Source organism: Geotrypetes seraphini, chromosome 5 (genome assembly GCF_902459505.1).
Source record: "Geotrypetes seraphini chromosome 5, aGeoSer1.1, whole genome shotgun sequence".
NCBI classification, from domain to species: Eukaryota; Metazoa; Chordata; class Amphibia; order Gymnophiona; family Dermophiidae; genus Geotrypetes; species Geotrypetes seraphini.
The window spans coordinates 205675547-205696967 of NC_047088.1; the positions used below are offsets into that span (position 1 = coordinate 205675547).

Sequence of the window (21421 nt, forward strand, 5' to 3'; positions counted from 1 at the left end):
TCGAGACCTTCAAAATACTGAAAGGAATCGACAAAATAGAGCAGAGATTATTTACATTGTCCAATTTGACACGGACAAGAGGACATGAAATGAAGCTAAGGGGGGACAAGTTCAGGACTAATATCAGGAAGTTCTGCTTCACACAGAGAGTGGTTGACATCTGGAATACTCTCCCAGGGGAGATTATTGCGGAATCGACAGTCCTAGGCTTCAAAAGCAAACTAGATGCATATCTCCTTGAGAGAGGCATATAAAGATATGGTTGGCTATAAAATAAGCTAGGTGTATACCTGGCAGGGCCTCCGCGTGTGCGGATCGCCGGACTTGATGGACCGAAGGTCTGATCCGGAGATGGCGCTTCTTATGTTCTTATGTTCTTATGTTCTTAGGTATTATCTGGTCACTTTGGATACCTTTTCCAACAGTTAAAGGCTGTAAACTCAAAAGTTATCATGATCGCATGCTTTCCTACCAAGCTGCAGTGTGGAATAAGGATTTCAAATTTTTGTTATTTTCTGCGGTTTCTTATTTTCATTTTAGAAGACAACTGAAAACTTACTATTTGCAAAATTTCTAGGTTCTTAATTTTTTTCATTTATTTCTCATTGTATTTTTAGTTAACCTTTTGTAAATCACATAGAACTCCATTTGCGGTTAAGAAATTGATTTATGATAAATAGGGAGTGCCTAAGTCTAATTTAGGCTCCACAAGGCGCAATTCTAAAAACTGCCTATATTAAGACTGACAGGCAATAAGCGCCGTGTTCCTCAGCACCAATGTTTTAGGTGCTGTTTATTGAATCAGGGCCTTAGTGCCTCCTAATGAGGAGGGGTTAAGTGAACCTATGCTAATTGCAAAAGTGACGACTAGTGAGCAGTATGTACTAGAGAGTTGTGCGGGGACAGAAATCCCACCCATCTCCGCCTATCCCCGCCAGGATCCTCTCCGTCCCCACCCGTCCCCGCCAGGATTCTCTCTGTCCCCACCCGTCCCTGTCAGGATCCTCTCCGTCCCCACCCATCCCCGCAAGGCATTACCTCCATCCCCGCCTGTCCCCATAAAAAGCAGCAATTACTTCTGACAGGATCATCAATTCCACAATTTATTTTGTGTTCGCGCTGCTGTTTTCCTTGTGGAATCTCTCTGGTGGAACCCTTTTTTTGTTTTCTGTTCAGGTAATTAACTTAGAAACCCCCCTCTTTTACTAAGGCTGATGTGTCCATTATATTATATGGATGAACCCTGCTTCCAAAGCCTTCCATCCCCGTGGGAGTCCCGTGGGTTAAGGGGGGATTCCCGCGGGACCCCCGCGATCCCCATGCATTCCCATGCAGACCTCTAGTATGTACAATTCATGCACATTCTCCGACCGTGATCTCACTAGCTCCTGGTCTCCTAACCCATAATACAGTTAATGTGAGAATTAGCACATGCAAACCTCCATGCAACTACAGTAACTGTGCTGAAGTGGTTGATGTGCTAATTTGCAAGTTAACTGCTTAGCGCTTTTTAGTAAAAAAAAACAAAAAACCCCACTCCTTAGTTAGAGTTGTTGAGGATTGCAGCAACATATAAATAAGTAAGCTTCTGATTGAGTGTGCCAATTATCACAGCACATGTACTGTCGCCTCCAGATAGTGGAGTTGTTCCAAGGGGTGGGAACAACACGTTTGGTTTTTCAAAAATATACTCGTTTTGGCAGGGAAAAAGTACCCGCACGGAAAGCAGGCACTCATCTCTTTGGATTCTTATTAGAGTAGAAACATGCGTTATTTGTGAAAATCCTTTGGCTAAATAATACCTACAGAGTTTGCAATGCTGCAGGCCTACTGGCATTTAGTATCAATTTATTCACTGTACTGAATAAATGAAAGCAGTAGCCACGTTGAGCAGCCATGATGAATTACAGGCTACAAATCAAGACTGCTGGGTCTGAGACTTGCCACACAGTTCTCCAAGCTACAAATGCTGGAGGACAACCTTATGCTGAACGGTAAAGTTAGAAAACACACTACAGGAAGAAAAGAAGAACATGAATTCTCCACTTTTCTAAATCCTTGTCTTATCAAATATCATTTATTACCTCATTCAATTTAATTGCACATTTTTTCTATTGTTTCTTTTGAAACAGAGCTATAGGAAAGTGAGTTTGAGCAAAAACTGGTAGTATTGTTCCTTCTGCCAGAAACTCCCCAACCCTGAGATGTCCTGTCTGTCTGTCCAAATTAGATTGTAAGCTCTTCTGAGCAGGAACCATCTATTGAATGTTAAATGTACAATGCTGCATATGCCTTTCAGCACTATAGAAATTATAAATAGTAGTAGTAGTAGTAGTAGAGGTGTGGGCTAAGATTTAGACTTTCCCTCTTAATTTAAGCTTACATCACAGCATGAGCATCCTTTAATGGCTTTCTCTACTGAATTCAAGATGCTGGTAATGGAAGATGAGCAACGCTAGATGTTTAAAAAAGGATGATACGGCTCATGCACACTTTAATGAAATTGCTAATGTATAACATTTGAATCCGTTTTTCCAATTTATATAGAACCTGTGTTTTATTAACAGATTAAAGGGAGTTCATGTGCGCTGAAATTAGCATGCACTAACTATTAGCATTTTTGTTCAACATAGAACTTTCTTACACTGGCTCCCCATTCCTCCTAGAATTACTTTTAAAATTGAGCTGCTCACATTCAAAACTCTTAAATCTAGAGAACCAGCCTTCATTGATAAACTACTCATTCCTCACGCACCCACCAGAACTCTCAGATCTTCATCCCAAAATCTACTCTTTGCTCCCTCTCTTAAGACTTTTTGCACCCACCGAATATCTTCCTTTGTTGTCACTGCTCCCCTTATTTGGAACTCCATACCCCCTATATCAGGGACAATGACGTACCAAGGGAGGGCGGGGGGGTGGCCCACCCCGGGTACAAGCCCTGAGGGGGTACTCCCGGCCTTGAAGCCATTGGCGTCCGGTCCCCCCCTCGGCGTCCGGTTCCCTCCAGCGTCCGGTTCCCCCCCTGGCGTCTGGCATCCGGATTCCCCCCCGGCCTCCGCACCATTTGCGGTGGAGAAGCAGCCTGCAGCGGGATTGCGATACCAGCGATCTTTGTGCTGCTTCGTCACTGTTTCCTCTGCCACGGTCCCGCCCCTCATCTGACAGGGAGGGTGGCGAGCGGTCCTTCGGGGTGGGGGAGGCGAGCGGTCCCTCGGGGTGGGGCGGGGCATTAGGCCTTCAAGGTGGGGCGGGCAGGCAGGCCTTCAAGGGAGGAACAGGCCTTTGGGAGGGGGACAGGCCTTCAAGGGAGACAGGCAGGCAGGCCTTCAAGGGGGGAACAGGCCTTCAAGGGGGACAGACAGGCAGGACTTCAAGGAGGGGACAGGCCTTCAAGGGGAGGACAGGCCTTCACGGGGGACAGACAGGCCTTCAAGGGGGGGGGACAGGCCTTCAGGGGTGGGTTGCAGACCTTTAAGGGGGGGGCCTTCAGGGGAGGGGGGGCCCTGGTGTAGAAGTACACGGAGGGAAGGGGGTTCAAAGAGACGCGCATATGCCGGACTTTGTGTGGGAATAAATAATGGGTCTGAAAATAGAGGAGAGGGAGAGAGATGATGGACCATGGGTTTTAGGGATGGAAGGAACAGAAAGGGATAGAAGTTGGACACAAGGGATGGTGTGGAGGGGGGGATAGAGATACAGGATAGGAGGTTAGTTGGGAAAAGAAAGGGAGAGATGGTGGACCCTGGGGTGGTGAGGAAGGAGGGAGAGATGCTGGATGAAAGGGTAGTTAAGAAAAGGTGGATCTGTGGAGGGAGACAAAAAAAAGGAAAGATGCCAGACCTCCTGAGGAGGGAATGGAAATGGAAGGGGAGCACAGAGATGGCAGATGGATGGTTAGCATGCAGAAAGAAGAAAGAAGGAGACCCTGGCAAGCAAGTTATAAGACAACCAGAGCTTTGGACCAACAAGATTTGAAAAATAACAAGACAACAAAAGGTAGAAAAACTAATTTTATTTTCTGTTTTGTGATTACAATATGTCAGATTTGAAATATGTATCCTGCCAGAGCTGGTGTTAAACCGCAAACGTGAGCTAGGATTTAACAGAGAGGAAAAGTCCTTTTTGTTTCTTTATTTTATTTACACCACAGCGCCAGTGTGGTTAGGAGAAGCCAAAGGGGGGTGAAAAAGCTATAAAATAAACCCTCCAGGATGTTTGAAAAACAAAACAAAAAAAAAAACCCAATTGTGCAGGAAAATTGAATTGAAAAACCAATTCAATAGGCTGAATCGAATCGAAATTTTTTTTTTTTCCTGAAACGGGCAGCACTAGTTAGCGCTATTGCCTTAGACTTTAGGACCTGGGATTGGGGTGAGAAGGCATCCTCAGTACTTTATAATGCAAGTGAAACGAGGATTTGGTCAGACTTTTGAAGGGTCTGCAGAAGAAAAATATTGTAAAGGCCGGGGACATGAGGCAGCAGGAAACGGGAACTTTTCTTCCTTCTATTTTTGTGAATGGCAAGGCTGAGGATGTCAGAGAGTTCAGTTAAAATATGTGCTTTATAAGAAAATATAATAATGTGAGGTGTTCTTAGTGGTGGTGGTGGTGGTGGCAGCAGCAGCAGCAGCAGCAGCAGAGTGTCAATGTGTTGAGAGGAAGAGGTGGTCTAGGAAATTCTGCTGAGCAAACTCCGGGCCCATTTCCACCCCCCAGTTAGTCCACTCCACTCAACTGGTTCACACACTGAGTGGGTCTTTGGGTGTTGTGCCTGGGTAGTTGTTTTGGGATCTCTTCTAGTGGTTTGTCAGTATCTCCTTGTGGTCCAAGGAAGGAAACTTTGTTAACCTTAGCATTGACCTTCAGAATATGTTTGTAACAGCGCTGCTTGTGTGGCATTAGGCTATGTAGTGATCAAAAGAAAAAAACAGACCTTTGCACATTTTTGCATTATATAGTGGGTGTATGAGGAGATTCACATTTCCTGCACAGCTAAGTCCTTGTGAAGTTACCTTGTTCTTTCTGCATTTGACATCTAGCAAGGTCTCTGTTTGGAAGGAAAGATCTAAGCTTAAAAATGAAGTGGCCAGAAGTTATGGTAAAAGCAGATAGTGTTGCTGGTTTTAAGAAAGGTTTGGACAAATTCCTGGAGGAAAAGTCCATAGTCTGTTATTAAGACTGGGGGAAGTGTCTGCTTGCCCTGGATCGGTAGCATGGAATGTTGCCACTCTTTGGGTTTTGACCAGGTACTAGTGACCTGGATTGGCTACCATGAGAATGGGCTACTGGGCATGATGGACCATTGGTCTGACCCAATTAGGCTATTCTTATGTTATGTTCTCATCTGTAGGGGCCTTTGTTTTCACTTATTTTAATGTATTTTTTTCTGGGAACTTATCGGTATTTTTTTATAATGGGAACAAAAATGGAAGAGAATTAATGTGTGTGGAATGGGGGGGGGGGATAACTAATTTCTTCAGCTAAATAATTCAGTCCACCTTAACCAGACATAAGAGAACTCGCACACCATTCACACACCTCCAACCAGAAACGTCAAAAGAAAAAAATGTTCGACAACTTCCTAGACATTCGAGCTGCAACACTCGACCCCCAACTCTACAACCTATTGACCTCGACCACAGATTACAAAACCTTAAAAAAAGAAATAAAAACCCTTCTATTCAAAAAACACATAAAACCGAACTAACACAATCGGAACTGTCCCAAGCATCACCTGCAACTACTCCATATATACTTCTGAAGTCATGATAATTCAGACATAATTTATGTTATGTTATGTTATGTTTGGAATAATGGTTACATATATGAGGCTCAATAAAAGAAAACTTTCACTGCCTGTTTCTATTCTGACCATTTATTCCGTTTCATGGTTACTACAAAAAATATTTTTTTTACATGGGGGGGGGGGGGTCAAAAAATGATGGTCCCCGGGTGCCACATACCCTAGGTACATCACTGATCAGGGAAGAATCAAATTTAGTTCAATTTAAAAGTTCTTTAAAAAGTTTCTTATTTAAAGATACCTTTGAGCATTAACATGAGTATTCCTTCTTTGCTCTTTCTTTGAATTTCCAGGCAGTATGAACAACACCCCCTCTCCTCCTGTTTTTACCCTTCTTCGTTCTCTTTTCCTTAATCTTATTGTAGTTCACCACTCTCCCTCTTGTATCCCGTTAGTCTGCCCTGTCTTTATAAAAAAGTTACTCCATTGTTATTGAATCCCCCTGATTTTATTATACTATGCATTTGATTAGAATTAAGATAGGTGATAGATTAAATGTTCATTCAATTTGAAACTTGTTTCTGCATCAGAAATCTGGTGAATCCAGTCTCAAAGTGCCATCTTTAGAGCAGCTTGAGAATGCGGAAGAGCTCTTTACATGCTCAAGTAGGTGCACGTTGTCCTACCACATTCGTGCACCAAAGTAGGCACTCAGTAAAAAAAAAAAAAAAAAGCCCTTACTTTACACACAGGCATTTCAAGAAGAGAGACTGGGTACAGAGTAGGGGCAGAATCAACCATAGGGGAAGATTTTATGTAACATAATACAGGCATATGCACTGAGGCCCATAGTCTATAAGCGGTGCCTTAACTTAGCGCCACCCAAGTGCAAAACGCTGTTTAAAAGAGGTTTTAAAATAATTTTCAAGGCACTGGAATCGTACCTACAGACGCCCATTATGATGCATAATGCCACTGAAGGCGTAACTAACGCCGGAAGTGGCGTTAGGCATTGTAACATGTCTCTGAAGGTGCAATTCACGTCAAAGGCAGGCACCGGAAACGTAGGCTTTGAAAACCCTGGCCTAAATTTCCGGCACCTATCTTTCCCAAAGGCGTGATTCTCTAAACAGCACCCTTACTTGAGTGACACACGATCGATGGCAGCTTTTAAGGTGGCTGCCGACAGCGGCGCCGTTTAGAGAATCCAGGCCTGATTGCTACTGGCATAAACACCTACTTCAACACAGGTGGCAACATTATTTATTTATTTAAAAAATTTATAGTCCACCACATCCAATAGTTTTGTGCAGGGTGCAATAAAACATGTAACTATAACAAAAGCATAAACGCTCCACACGTACATATTACACGCAAAAAATATCAAGCTGCAGGGCCTATTTGGAAACAAGGCCATTTTCATTTCTTCTGAGAAACATTTGGAACTGAACTATTGCACTGGATTTCAATGGCTGCAGTATTTACACACAGTAACAAATGCTTGGTCCATCCAGTCTACCTACGTGGATAGAGCTGGCATTGAAGGTGTGATATTGTGATTGGATATAACTACCTTTAGCTGTACAGAGCACTTTATTTTAGAAGAATCTTTATCAGGGTGGACTACAGCATTCTTCGGTGCAGCAGAACCTAATCTGCATTACTTTTAATGGAAAGACTGATGGTACTCTGTGTGTGTGTACCTGAAGAATTGTTCCTTTATACATTAGGATCCCTGTATCCGTGGGTATATGTTTCAAGACCTTCCACGGTTATGTGAAAATGTGGATAACAATAACGCTATTATAAGACACCTAGCTCATACATAAATAACAGCATCACTTTGGGGCCATTCTGAAGAGCTTTCTGAACACAAATACTGTGAACAGCAAGAATACAAGAAGCCAGCAGTGAGCAGCATCTCCCACCCACTGTATGCGCTGGCCCGAGCTCCCCCCTTCCATCACATCCTGCCGGCAAACTTTCGGGGGGGGGGGATCAGCAGGAGAGATTGGGCATCTCCCCTGCTGGTGATCGTTGTGGGGGAGTCATGGTGGGTGCGGACAGGAGGGACTGGGCATAAAGGCAGATGTAGTGGTGGTCTGAGTGATTAAACGCCTGAATGTACAGGTAGGCCATTCTCAAAAAAAACCCAACATATTGGACATTTTTTTCAAGAATGGACATTTCCCTGCTGCCTACTCTGGGCACCTAACGCCTTAGGCCAAAAAGGGACAGACTTTTTTTTAATTATGCCCCTCCACGTCTCCAGAATATCATGAACATACTGTATTTCTGTAACCAGTATACTGTGAATGTACCCAAAATATTGTGAATGTTACTCTATATTAAAACCCGTTCTGGGCTCCTGGTGAGGACGGACTGTAAAACTAACTAAATAAAATAAAATGTGTTTATAAAGTATCCTGCATACATTCATCACAGCCTAGTGTATATTAAAATTATTAGTATGAGATGGAACCAATGCATATGATGAATTTAAGTATAGCACTGAAACAGCAATAAAAATTCACTGTTTGTTAATGCCACTTCATAAATAAATTAACTCCTATCACTAATAGAAATAAACATAACGCATGCTGGGACAGCCACCTTGTGGACCCCATAAGGAATATAGATAGTACATTATAAGACTCATTTTCAAAAGAGAAAAACATCCAAAAACGGTATAAAGTGGCATTTGGCTGGTTTCCGAAAGGGGACTGAAAAGTTCTCAGCCCAACCAACCAACTTCCTAAATTCTGTGCGTTATTTTGCCACAGTAGCTGAAAAGGGTATTATCTTGATTCGTTAAGTGCCAATTTGCAGAAACAAAATTCTATGTTTTGACATTGCTTCAGATCACTGACTGAACCATATCCAAGTCATTCTCTTCTTGATTGGGCTGAGAACTTTTCAGCACCCCCTTCTTGTATTTGCTAAACCGTCCAAGCTGCCATTTTCAAAACACTTTTTTTTTTTTTTTTTTTTACAGTTTTCTATGCTGTTTGCCTGAAGTGCATCTAAATCTCAAGGGGACGTGTTGGCAGTGTGTGTTTTGGGTGGAATTAGGGTGGACTTATGATTTGGATGTTTTTCTGCAAAAATGGAACATTACAAAAAAACGTTCAGGGCGAAACTTGAACATTTGAGGCTAGATCTGTTTTAATAACAAATTAAGTAGCAAAAAGGTGGCCAAACTGACCGGATGACCATCTTAGGCATGAAAACACGGCCCCTCTTACTCTCCCAGTGGTTATTGACACTGCCCCCCCCCCCCCAATGATGTGAATGAAACAGTACATACTAGCCTGTATGACAGCTTCAGATGTTATGGCCAGTCCTCTTAGAGCAGTGGTCTCAAACACGTGGCCCGGGGGCCACATGCGGCCCGCCAGGTACTATTTTGAGGCCCTCAGTAAATCACAAAAGTAAAATTAAACAGTTTCTTGATCATATGTCTCTTTAGCTATAAATGACAATATTATTATTAAGACTCAGCCAAAAGGAAAGATTTATAAACTATAAAGAGTTTTACCTCATGCAAAATTGTCAATTCTTTAATAACACATGAACTATTTTTTCAGAGGCCCTCCAAGTACCTACAAATCCAAAATGTGGCCCTGCAAAGGGTTGGAGTTTGAGACCACTGTCTTAGAGCAAAAGCACTAGATCTCTGGAATAGCCTGGTGGTTAGTAAAGTGGACTGCAGAGAAGGGAACCCAGGCCCAAATCCCACTCTAACTAGTACACTTATGGTGGAATGTATGAGTAGAGAATGACAGAGTGATAAAATTCATCACTGTTCCCATCACTGCGGATAACCGCGGGAAACCATCCGGTGTCATTCTTTAATGTCTATCTCAACCTCAGTCTTTCTACACCAGCATTCTTCAATGCAAGGCTTGAGGGTCAGTGGTTGTGCTCATTCATACTCTAATTCTTATATGAGCCAAGACTAGGATAATGAACCCATTGTGACATCACTGATGAGGTTGGCTCTTAGGCATTGGTGGAATGAGGCGTTATGACATCGCAATATCTGCTCTGGATATCAGAGACTGTCATTCTTTAGCGTCTATCTCAACCTCAGTCCTTCTACACCAGCATTCTTCAATGCAAGGCTTGAGGGTCAGAGGTTAAGCCCATTCATACTCTGATTCTTCCCTCTCTCCTTAAAGAATGACATGGAGATGGTTTACCGCGTGGATGGGAACGGTGATGAATTTTGTCACCATGTCATTCTCTAAGTGTGAGCCCAGCATAAACCTACTGTAATGACATATAGGTGACACCTGTGGGCACAAGGGCTATTGGGGAGTATATAGTTGGGCACAGTATACTGTGTGTGAGTTTTTTCAGGTTTTTTCATACAATATGGGGGGGTTATGATGAGGTGTGTACCTGGAACCTATTATGTGAAGTTCACTGAACTGCTGGGACGTCTGTGTGGTCAGTCTGCTAATAATGCTGCCCCCCCCCTCCTATGTCCTATTGGCTGGGTTTTTTTTGTGCAATTTTCATTTTGAATTTTTTTTTTTTTCAAACATGGTTCAAAAAGAGATGCACTGAGGACAAACACATCTAAGAGAAATTTTTCTGGTTTGAAAATGGTCATTTTCTCTACTGGGTTTTTGGATGTCATATTGAAAATGCCCCTCTATACAGTATATCCTAATGACATCTGTTACCAGATGTTGCTTAGTTTGTTTGCTGAAATCTAAGAACATTATTACATCTGAGGTTTACAAATGATTGCCTTTTGTCTAGACACATAGCCATGTATGGATGCGGTATTTGCTAAACTATCTGAACTGGTCATCTGGATCTGACCGTTTCCAGTGAAAAATCTACGGAAGGTGTGGTTGAAATGCAGCCATGCACACAGTATGAATCAGCGCCTTTATGCAACACTGCAAGAAGGTTAAAGAGCACAATGCACTGAAGAAAAAGGCATCGGAAGCAGAAGCCTTGGCCTGTTTTATGGCAGTAAGTGGGGCCTCATTAGTTGAGAATGACAGCAGGAAAAGGTCATCCATGTCCTGATTAGTTGAGGGGGTTGGGGAAGAGAGGTTACATATTCCTGCAATGCCAGTGTTTAAGCACAGCAGCAGAAATATCCCTGATTTTTGTTCTGATCTAGCTGCTCCAAGTGTATGTGGAAAACTTGGCAATTATGTATCAAACCTAGTCTGCAGATGTAATATTAGTGACCATATTTTCATTGAACTAATGAAAGTTAGCTATTTCAAAACAATGAATGCCATTTTATGACAATGAAACGGTAACCAGAATTTCTAATTCAAAGATGCATATGACTCATTTATGACAGGAGATTTAAGATCAAGAGGGGATGGAAAGGATGTTTGCAGCAGTTTGTGGTTAGGGGATATGATTACCAAAAAGTCTCTTGTTCAAATCCACTCATAGGGCTCCTTTTACTAAGGTGTGCTTGTGTTTTAGCGCATGCAGGAAATTACCGCACACTATGCTTCTAGAACTAACGCCAGCTCAATACTGACGTTAAGGTCTTGCACACGCGCAATGTAGCACGCGCTATTCCATGCGTTAAAGCCCTAGCGCACCTTAGTAAGGATATATCTTCTATCAGTTTCGGATGTTAAACTTTGATATACTTTTTAAAAAAACAACATTATTTTCAAGCAATTTTTAAAAAAAATTAAAAATGGTCATTAGATTGCTAAGGCTCGCACGACGCAGGCGTTGTACGGTCTCTTAAGAGTGCATCGCAGACATGGCACAAGCTGCCCAGAGGCTTATCAAGACCGTCGTCACCCGGACGCCGCAGCTTGTGAGCGCTGCTGTGACTTACTCCAGGCCCCGTTTAGCCACATTTTGGTACTACGCCAAGGTTGAGCTAGCTCCTCCAACTCCTGCAGAGATCCCTAAGGCTATAGAGAGCATGAAAAAGATGGCCAGTGCCTTTCAGAGTGGCCGTCTTACACAGCTCACAGTAAAGGAAGCCCCGCGGAATGGTTTGGTAGCCACAGAGGTGCTGATGTGGTTTTATATTAGAGAGATCATTGGCAAGTGTGGGTTGATTGGTTACAATGTTTGAAGACCAACCCTACCTTACTGTTGTCTTTGTTCTAGTTGCTAATGTTCTTTACAAGCTTTGTCTACTCTATCCATCAGGGCCAAAATTAAGTTTTACCAGAAATACTGTGCTACTCCTGCCTAGTCCAGCTGTAACAAAGGACTTTACTACTTTCCTTTTTAATATATGAATAAAAAGCATAATTAGTGAGCCCTAAAAAAAAAAAAAGGGTCATTATCTCCTGTTCAATATACAGTGGTGCCTCGCATAACGAACGCCTCACACAACGAACGCTGCACACAACGAACTTCATGTCTTGATTCACACAACGAACTTCGTTTCACACAACGAACTTCACACAACGAACTTCGTTTCACACAACGAACTTCGTTTCACACAACGAACTTCGTTTCACACAACGAAGTCGCCCGAGCTGCCGATGTATTGCATCCTTCCGCGCAGGCACTGCAGGCAGTCGTTAGTCACTGCGCTTAACTGCCCTCTCTCACTGTATACAGTCGTCCTTTTAAGATAAACTCAATATTTTTTATATATCATGGCTTCTAAAAAAAGCAGGAAGGTGATTTCTGTTGAAATGAAACGGGAAATAATTAGAAGGAGTGAATGTGGGGTAAAACAGTGTGACCTCGTCAAAGAGTTTGGCCTCAGCAAGACCACCATTTTCACCATTTTGACAAATTTATCTTTTTTTATGTCATCTTAGCATATTTTATGCTGCAGAACGAATTATTTTTTTTAACATGTATTGTTATGGGAAAACGCGTTTCACATAACGAACTTTTCGCATAACAAACTTGCTCCTGGAACGAATTAAGTTCGTTGTGTGAGGCACCACTGTATTTATCAACAACCTGGAGACGGGGACGAAATGTGAGGTCATTAAATTTGCTGATGACACCAAACTCTGTAGCAGGGTCAAAACCAAAGAGGATTATGAAGACCTGCAGAGGGACCTGACGAGACTAGAGGAGTGGGCAAAAAAATGGCAAATGAGTTTCAATGTGGACAAATGCAAGGTCATGCATGTAGGGAAAAAGAACCCGATGTTCAGCTATAAAATGGGGGGAATATTGCTAGGGGTGAGCGACCTTGAAAAACACCTGGGGGTGATGGTGGACGCAACATTGAAGCCATCGGCGCAGTGTGCGACAGCCTCAAAGAAAGCAAACAGAATGCTGGGCATCATCAAAAAGGGTATCACAACCAGGACGAAAGAAGTCATCATGCCACTGTATCGTGCAATGGTGCGCCCGCACCTGGAATACTGTGGCCAGTACTGGTCGCCGTACCTCAAGAAAGACATGGCAGTACTCGAGGGAGTCCAGAGAAGAGCGACAAAACTGATAAGAGGTATGGAAAATTTTTCATACGCTGACAGGTTAAAAATGCTGGGGCTGTTCTCCCTGGAGAAGAGGAGACTTAGAGGGGACATGATAGAAACCTTCAAAATCCTGAAGGGCATTGAGAAAGTGGACAAGGACAGATTCTTCAAACGGTGGGGAACCACAAGCACTAGGGGTCACTCGGAGAAATTGAAAGGGGACAGGTTCAGAACAAATGCTAGGAAGTTCTTTTTTACCCAGAGGGTGGTAGACGCATGGAACGCTCTTCCAGAGGTTGTGATAGGCCAGACCACAGTACAGGGGTTCAAGGAAGGTTTGGATAGGTTCCTAAAGGATAAAGGGATTGAGGGGTACAGATAGAAGCAGAGGTAGGATATAAAAATGGTCAAATCACTTCACAGGTCAAAGGACCTGGTGGGCCACCGCGGGAGCGGACCATTGGGCGGGATGGACCTCTGGTCTGACACAGTGGAGGCAACTTCTTATGTTCTTATGTTCTTATCTTCAAACAAACAAACAAAAGTAATGCATACACTACTGAACATTTGATGTTCCAAAAATAAGACCAGTCCACTTAAATCGCATTGTACCATAAAGATTAAATATCCAATCCCATCAAACAATACCCTTTTATACCACAACTTAGGGCTCCTTTTACGAAGGTGCGCTAGCGTTTTTAGCGCATGCACCGGATTAGTGTGCGCTAGCCAAAAAACTACCGCGTGCTCAAGAGGAGGCGGTGGCGGCTAGTGCGTGCGGCATTTTAGCGCACGCTATGCCACGCATTAAGTCCCTAACACACCTTCGTAAAAGAAGCCCTTAGTGGAATAAGAGATGTAGACCTGGTTTGATCTAAAAAGTGTCAAAATAAAGGATCTGAATAATTTTATACTTCTCGCATATTTGTAGGAAAGACATACTAGCTGCAATAAAGTAGAAAATATCACTAGAGAATATTTGGTCTCCCCCATGCACCTTTCTAACTCCAGCATCCTCATCCCTCCCCCCAACCCTCCCCCAGGGCAGGATTAACCAATAGGCCAAGTAGGCACGTGCCTAAGGCCCAAAATGGTCAGGGGGGCCCGATGAAGGATGGCATCAACATTGTTTTTTCCAAATGGCAATGGGCCCTTCCAGCATCGATCAGCAATGCGGGCCCCCCCTGATCGGCAACACGGGCCCCACCCCGATCGGCAATGCGGCCCCCCCCCCCCATCGACGGAAAGTAAGATAAGCAAGCAACGCAGGTAAGAAAGGCAACGGGAACTGTAATTGTGCAAACAGTGCTGCTTGCCCAAAATTTCCCTCTGACGCAGCTTCCTGTTTCCGCCAGGCACATGGTGGGGTGGGGCGGGGCAGGAGGCCCAGTGTACCTGTGTGCCTAGGGGCCCTCAACAAATTAATCCTGCCCTGCCCCCCCATCTCTAAGTCACTTCACTATCATTTTCATCAACTGTTTATGTAGGTGTGGCTGTGTTTTTTGGTGATGTACAAGTGTACTTTTCAAAGAGCACATGTTAGCCAGTTGAATTGGTGGCCACAGGTAAAACAGCATGGACAGAGAATCAGCAATAAGTGGTACAGTATTTTTATTTTTTTTTTACAAGTACTGTTTTGCAATTTTTTTAAATGAATGTAAGCTTTGTAAACTGTATACGGTATATAAATTTTTTAATAAAATAGAGAGATGGTTTTAGATATGAACTAGATGACTCATCATCTCCACCTAAAATTTCTTAAAATGAAGTGCAAAATTATGTTGCTTTCAATCTCTGAATTTTCATCACTTTGAAGTAAGCAAATTTATAAAAATAATTTAATTCTCATTTAGAACTCCTTTTACAAAGCCATGGTAGTGGCTGCTGCTGCATTAACCGCTCCGATGCCCATAGAGATTTTTAATGGGTATCGGAGTGTTTGCCGCATGGCAGCTGCTACTGCTGATTTGTAAAACAGGGGCTTAATTTTTTTATTTAAGGAAATTTAATAAATTACCCCCCCCCCCCCCCACACACACACACTTTCACAAACTATAGCACAGATTTTAGCTCCGGCCATGGTGGAAACAGCTCCAACACTCATAGAATTCCTATGAATGTCGTAGCTGTTTACCACCACAGCTGGTACTAAAATCCACGATACGGTTTTGTAAAAGGAGGGGTAAGTCAAGCATAGCACTTATACAGAAATTGAGCTAATATCAGAAATAAAACTGAAAATAATAATAATAAACCCTACTTAGGAATTAATGGGCCAATTCTATATAGAAAGCTGAAGAATGTGGTGCTATGCACAATTCTATAAAAGTTAGTTGTATCATATAAAATCACACTTAGCACCACCTAATCAATGTTAGATGTTGCTAGGGGTCCTAAATTTAGGTGTACCATATTTGTGCCAGGATTTTCTTTGCGTAAATTCCTGCACCTATTTTCAAAAGAGGTAACATAAGAACATAAGCAATGCCTCCACTGGGTCAGACCCGAGGTCCATCGTGCCCAGCAGTCCGTTCACGCGGCGGCCCAACAGGTCCAGGACCTGTGCAGTAGCCCTCTATCTATACCTCTCTATCCCTTTTTCCAGCAGGAAATTGTCCAATCCTTTCTTGAACTCCAGTACCGTACTCTGTCCTATTACGCCCTCTGGAAGCGCATTCCAGGTGTCCACCACATGTTGGGTAAAGAAAAACTTCCTAGCATTTGTTTTGAATCTGTCCCCTTCCAATTTTTCCGAGTGCCCTCTTGTTCTTATATGTTTTGAAAGTTTGAAGAATCTATCCCTCTCTACTTTCTCTATGCCCTTCATGATCTTGTAGGTCTCTATCATGTCTCCTCTGAGTCTCCGCTTTTCCAGGGAGAAGAGCCCCAGTCTCTCCAATCTTTCAGTGTATGAAAGGTTTTCCATGCCCTTAATCATTCGTGTCACTCTCCTCTGGACCCTCTCAAGTATTGCCATATCCTTCTTAAGGTACGGTGACCAATACTGAACACAGTACTCCAGGTGCGGGCGCACCATTGCCCGATACAACGGCAGAATGACTTCTTTCGTTCTGGTCGTAATACCCTTCTTAATAATACCTAACATTCTGTTTGCCTTCTTCGTGGCTGCTGTGCATTGTGCCATTGACTTCATTGTTGTGTCCACCAGTACACCCAAATCTCTTTCAAGGTTACTTCCCTCTAATACTAATCCCCCCATTTGGTAGCTGAACATCGGGTTCTTTCTCCCTATATGCATGACCTTGCATTTCCCTACATTGAAGTTCATCTGCCATTTATTCGCCCACTCCTCCAGTTTGTTCAGGTCCCTTTGTAGGTCCTCACACTCTTCCGCAGTTCTAACCCTTCTACAGGGTTTAGTGTCATCTGCAAATTTTATAACTTCACACTTCGTCCCTGTTTCCAGGTCATTAATAAATACATTGAACAGCAGCGGTCCGAGCACCAACCCCTGCGGAACTCCACTCGTGACCCTCCTCCAGCCCGAGTAGTGACCTTTCACTCCAACCCTCTGCCTTCTGCCTGCCAACCAGTGTTTTATCCATCTGTGTACGTCCCCTTCTACCCCGTGGTTCCACAGCTTCCTAATAGCCGCTCATGGGGTATCTTGTCAAAGGCCTTTTGGAAGTCGAGGTAAATGATGTCCACGGGTTCCCCTTTGTCTAAATGGATGTTTACCCTCTCAAAGAAGTGCAGTAAGTTTGTTTGGCACGATCTTCCCTTGCAAAAGCCATTTTGGCTCGCTTTCATCAGCCCATTTTTTTCGATGTGCTCACAGATGCTGTGCCCACCATCCGCCCATAAAAATGCACACTTTTAGATGGCTGCTTTGGACTAGGTGCCTACTTTTTATGGAATTGGTTTTTTTAAATTAGGCACCTAATTTAGTCCATTCATGGCAATTATGAGATGTTAAGTGTTAAAAATCAGTGCTGATTAAGCCTATTAATCAATTAAACTAAGGGCTCTTTTTACAAAGGTGCGCTAGTGGTTTTAGCGCGCGTGCTAGCTGCTACCACCTCCTTTTAAGCAGGTGGTAATTTTTTGGCTAGTGTGCGCTAAAGCGCACGCTAATCTGGTGCTTGCACTAAAAACGCTAGCGCACCTTAGTAAAAGGAGCCCTAAGTGCCTGCATCCATGCATTTACAGAGATAGCTAAGAATGAAAGATTCTCCAAGTTGCTGAACTCCTAGATGCAACAGATATAGCAGAATTAGAAAAGGTACAGAGAAGGGTGACGAAAATGATAAAAGGTTTGGTACGCCCTATGAGGAAAGGCTAAAGTGACTAGGGATCTTCAGCTTGAAGAAGAGACGGCTCAGGGGTTATATGATAACGGTCTTTAAAATACTCAGTGGAATGGAAAGGGTAGATGTGAATCATTTGTTCACTCTTTTAAAAAAATACTAGGACTAGAGAGCATGCGATGAAGCTACTAAGTTGTAGATTTAAAACAAACAGGAGAAAATATTTCTTCACACAACGTTTAATTAAACTCTAGAATTTGTTGCCGGAGAATGTGGTGAAATCAGTTAGCTTGGCAGAGTTTAAAAAAGGTTTCGATAATTTCCTAAAAGAGAAGTCCATAGGCTGGGGGAAATCCACTGCTTATTCCTAGGATAAGCAGCATAAAATCTGCTTTATTGCTTGGGATCTAGTTACTGCTACTGCTTGGGTTGACTACTGTTGGAAACTGTTGATGGACCTTCGGTCTGTCCCAGTATGGCAATTCTTATATTCTTAACAAGAAAAACTGGTTTTGTTTCCATTGAGTCTTTCTAAAGACACCTGGAAACATCCAGATTTTCCTATTGTAAAACAAATTTTCCCTATGTTTGAAATAAAATGTTAAAAGCCCATCTCTGTCCACAGTCAAAGCTAAAGTCACCATTAAAGTTGAAACCATGGTAATTCCCAGAAGATTCCAAAAATTGAACAAATTAGTCAAATGCAAGCCTTCTGGAATATTCTCTGAAGAACTCTCCTGAGTTTCCATAGAAACATGATGGCAGAAAAAGACCAAATGGCCCATCCAGTCTGTTCATCCACAGCATCAACTATCTCCTTCTCTCCCTAAGAGACTTACATGCGTGTCCCACGCTTTCTTGAATTCTGACACAAACTTTGTCTTTCTTGAATTCTGACACCCATTCTGTCTCCATGCATCTACCACCCTTTCTGTAAAAAAAAAAAAAAAAGTATTTATTTAGATTACTCTTGAGTCTATCACCTCTTAATTTCATCCTTTGCCCTGTTATTCGGGAGCTTCCTTTCAAATGAAAAAGACTTGCCTCATGCACGTTTATGCCACATAGGTACTTAAAGGTCTATATCTCTCCTCTCCTGCCTTTCCTCCAAAGTATACATATAGAAATCTTTAAGTCTGTCACCATATGCCTTATGACGGAGACCACAACCATTTTAGTAGTCTTCAACTGGACTGACTCCATCCTGTTTATATCTTTTTGAAGGTATGATCTGCAGAATTGTATGCTATATGAAAATGAAGCCTCACCAGAGTCTTATACATGTGGCATCAATACCTCCTTTTTCCTACTGGCCAAACCTCTCCCTGTGGACCTTAGGATGTGGTAAGAGCAGTTAATATATCTGGTTATAAAAACAGTTTGGACAAGTTCATGGAGGAAAAATCCATAGTCTGCTACTGAGACAGGAAGGAGAAGCTCTTTCCTGTCTGGTTAAATTGCCAGTCAGAGGCTATAGGTGGCATTTAACTGGACATTGCTACTGAATACCAGCACTAAACACCCAAGTCAAAATCAGCTATTCAGTGGGTGTACTGTGGGCGGAGTCATAAGTAGTGATATTCGACCCTTAACTGGTTAAGTTAGCTGGCCATATAGGATCACATAAATAGCAGTTCTCTCTATGGCTGATTTACCTTAAGAACATAAGAGATGCCGCTGCTGGGTCAGACCAGTGGTCCATCGCACTCAGCAGTCCGTTCACTTGGTGGCCCTTTTGGTCAAAGACCAGCGCCCTAACTGTGACTGGCCCTACCAGCGTACGTCCTTGTTCAGTAGGAACTTGTCTAACTTTGTCTTGAATCCCTGGAGGGTGTTTTCCCCTATGACAGCCTCCAGGAGAGCATTCCAGTTTTCCACCACTCTCTGGGTGAAGAAGAACTTACTTATGTTTGTTACGGAATCTATCCCCTTTCAGCTTTAAAAAGTTCCCTCTCGTTCTCCCTACCTTGGAGAGGGTGAACAACCTGTCCTTATCTACTAAGTCTATCCCCTTCAGTATCTTGACTGTTTCGATCATGTCCCCTCTCAATCTCCTCTGTTCGAGGGAGAAGAGGCCTAGTTTCTCTAATCTGTCACTGTATGGCAGCTCCTCCAACCCCTTAACCATCTTAGTCGCTCTTCTCTGGACCCTTTTGAGTAGTACCGTGCCCTTCTTCATGTACGGCGACCAGTGCTGTATGCAGTACTCCAGGTTAAGGCTGAATATTGACATTTAACCAGTTAATTGCTAGCTGGTCACACATACCTAGATATTTAGTGTCAGTGCCCAGACATGGGCTGGCATTATCTAGACCAGTGTTCTTCAACCTTTTTACACCCGTGGACCGGCAGAAAAAAAATAATTATTTTGTGGACCGGCAAACTACTAGGACTAAAATTTAAAAATCCCGTTTCCGCCCCATCTCCGCGAGCTCGGTCCCCACAAATCATCTGATCCCATCTACACAAGCCTCAGTTATGATTTTATATTGAATGTATTTTATTAAAGTATAAAAAGAAACAATATTCTGTAGAATTGTCATTTTATAAATACAAATAATTCAGAGCAAGGATCAACAAAACCCCTGTCTCCCCTCCCCTTCACATATATCCCCTCTACTATCAAGAAAACTGAACAAGCCAAATTATTACAGAATGCTACACAGAAATATCATGCTAACAGAATACTGAAGTAACACATGACAGGAATAGTTTTAGGGGAGTGCAACTAGGGCAACTGCCCCCTGGTCAGAGAGCGCCCTAAGCCAGCTGAAAGCTAAAGAAGCACTGCCTGGGTTTTGCAGTCCCCAGTTATGTCTAATACCAGCTCTAGCAGGATATATATTTCAAATCTGATATATTCTAATCACAAAATAGAAATAAAATTATTTTTTTCTACCTTTTGTTGTCTCTGGTTTCTGCTTTCAATCTTTTTTTCACTCTCTTCCTTCCAGCGTATGCCCTCTCTGTCTCTTCAATCCAGCATCTGCCCCTTCCATCCACTATCTGTCCTCTCCCCCTTCCATATGGTATCTGTCTTCTTTCTATGTCCCTCTCCCCTTTCCATCCAGCTTGTGCCCCTCTCTCCTATTTACATGATTCATTCCAGCTTCACTGCTCTCTTCATTTTTATCTCTCCTACACCAGATCTATCATCATTGTCCCTCTGCTTATTTTTCTGCTGACCCCTTCCTATCATCAATCTCTCTACTTTCTCATGCCTGTGTCTCCCCTTCCCCTCCTCTAATCTCTCTGCCAGCTGTTTCCTTCCTTTTTTCATTCTCCCTTCCCTCCTCCTCCTGTCCAGCAGTAACTCTCTTCCCTTCCTCCCCTCCCAGCAGCATCTCTCCGTCTCCCTCTCCAGTAGCAGCTGTCCCTTTTTTTTCCTTGCCCAGCAGCTTCCCAGATTCCTTTCCCTCCTCCCCTCCCAGAAGCATCTCTCCTTCTCCCTCTCCAGTAGCAGCTGTCCCTTTTTTTCCTTGCCCAGCAGCTTCCCAGATTCCTTTCCCTCCTCCCCTCCCAGAAGCATCTCTCCTTCTTCTTCTCCCTGTCCAGTAGCAGCTGTCCCTTTTTTTATCTTGCCCAGCAGCTTCCCAGATTCCTTTCCCTCCTCCCCTCCCAGAAGCATCTCTCCTTCTCCCTTTCCAGTAGCAGCTGTCCCTTTTTCCCCCCTGCCCAGCAGCTTCCCAGACTGATAGTGGTTTTTTCCCCTCCCAGCAGCTCTTCTTACTTTCCAGCGAAGCGATTCACGAAGGCAGCCTCGGGTCCTTTGTTGGGTCGCGCCGCCTCTGAGGAAAGAGGAAGTTGCATCATCAGAGGCAGCCGCGACTCAGCAAAAGCCCCGAGGCTGCCTTCGTGAATCGCTGCGCTGGGAAGTAAAGGAGAGCTGCAGAGAGGGGAGAAAGCCACTGTCGGAGGCTCCCCAAGATCTCTCCGGCCCAGCGCACGCTTCCGATGCTGATCTTGCCGGTCCTGCGCGGACCGGCAGGAAGTTCAAATGAGTCAAT

The 21421-nt window shown here is 43.4% G+C and overlaps 2 protein-coding genes across 6 annotated transcripts in view; one reads left to right on the forward strand and one right to left on the reverse strand.

Annotated features, from left to right (window-relative positions):
- B3GALT1 (beta-1,3-galactosyltransferase 1) overlaps window positions 1-21421 on the reverse strand; it is a 464138-nt gene that overhangs the window by 63680 nt on the left and 379037 nt on the right. The window lies entirely within an intron of this gene.
- On the forward strand, window positions 11483-11825 carry LOC117361503 (ATP synthase subunit g, mitochondrial-like). Its single transcript, XM_033946932.1, has one exon. The coding sequence runs from the start codon at window positions 11502-11504 to the stop codon at window positions 11823-11825; it is 324 nt and encodes a 107-aa protein (XP_033802823.1). The 5' UTR covers window positions 11483-11501.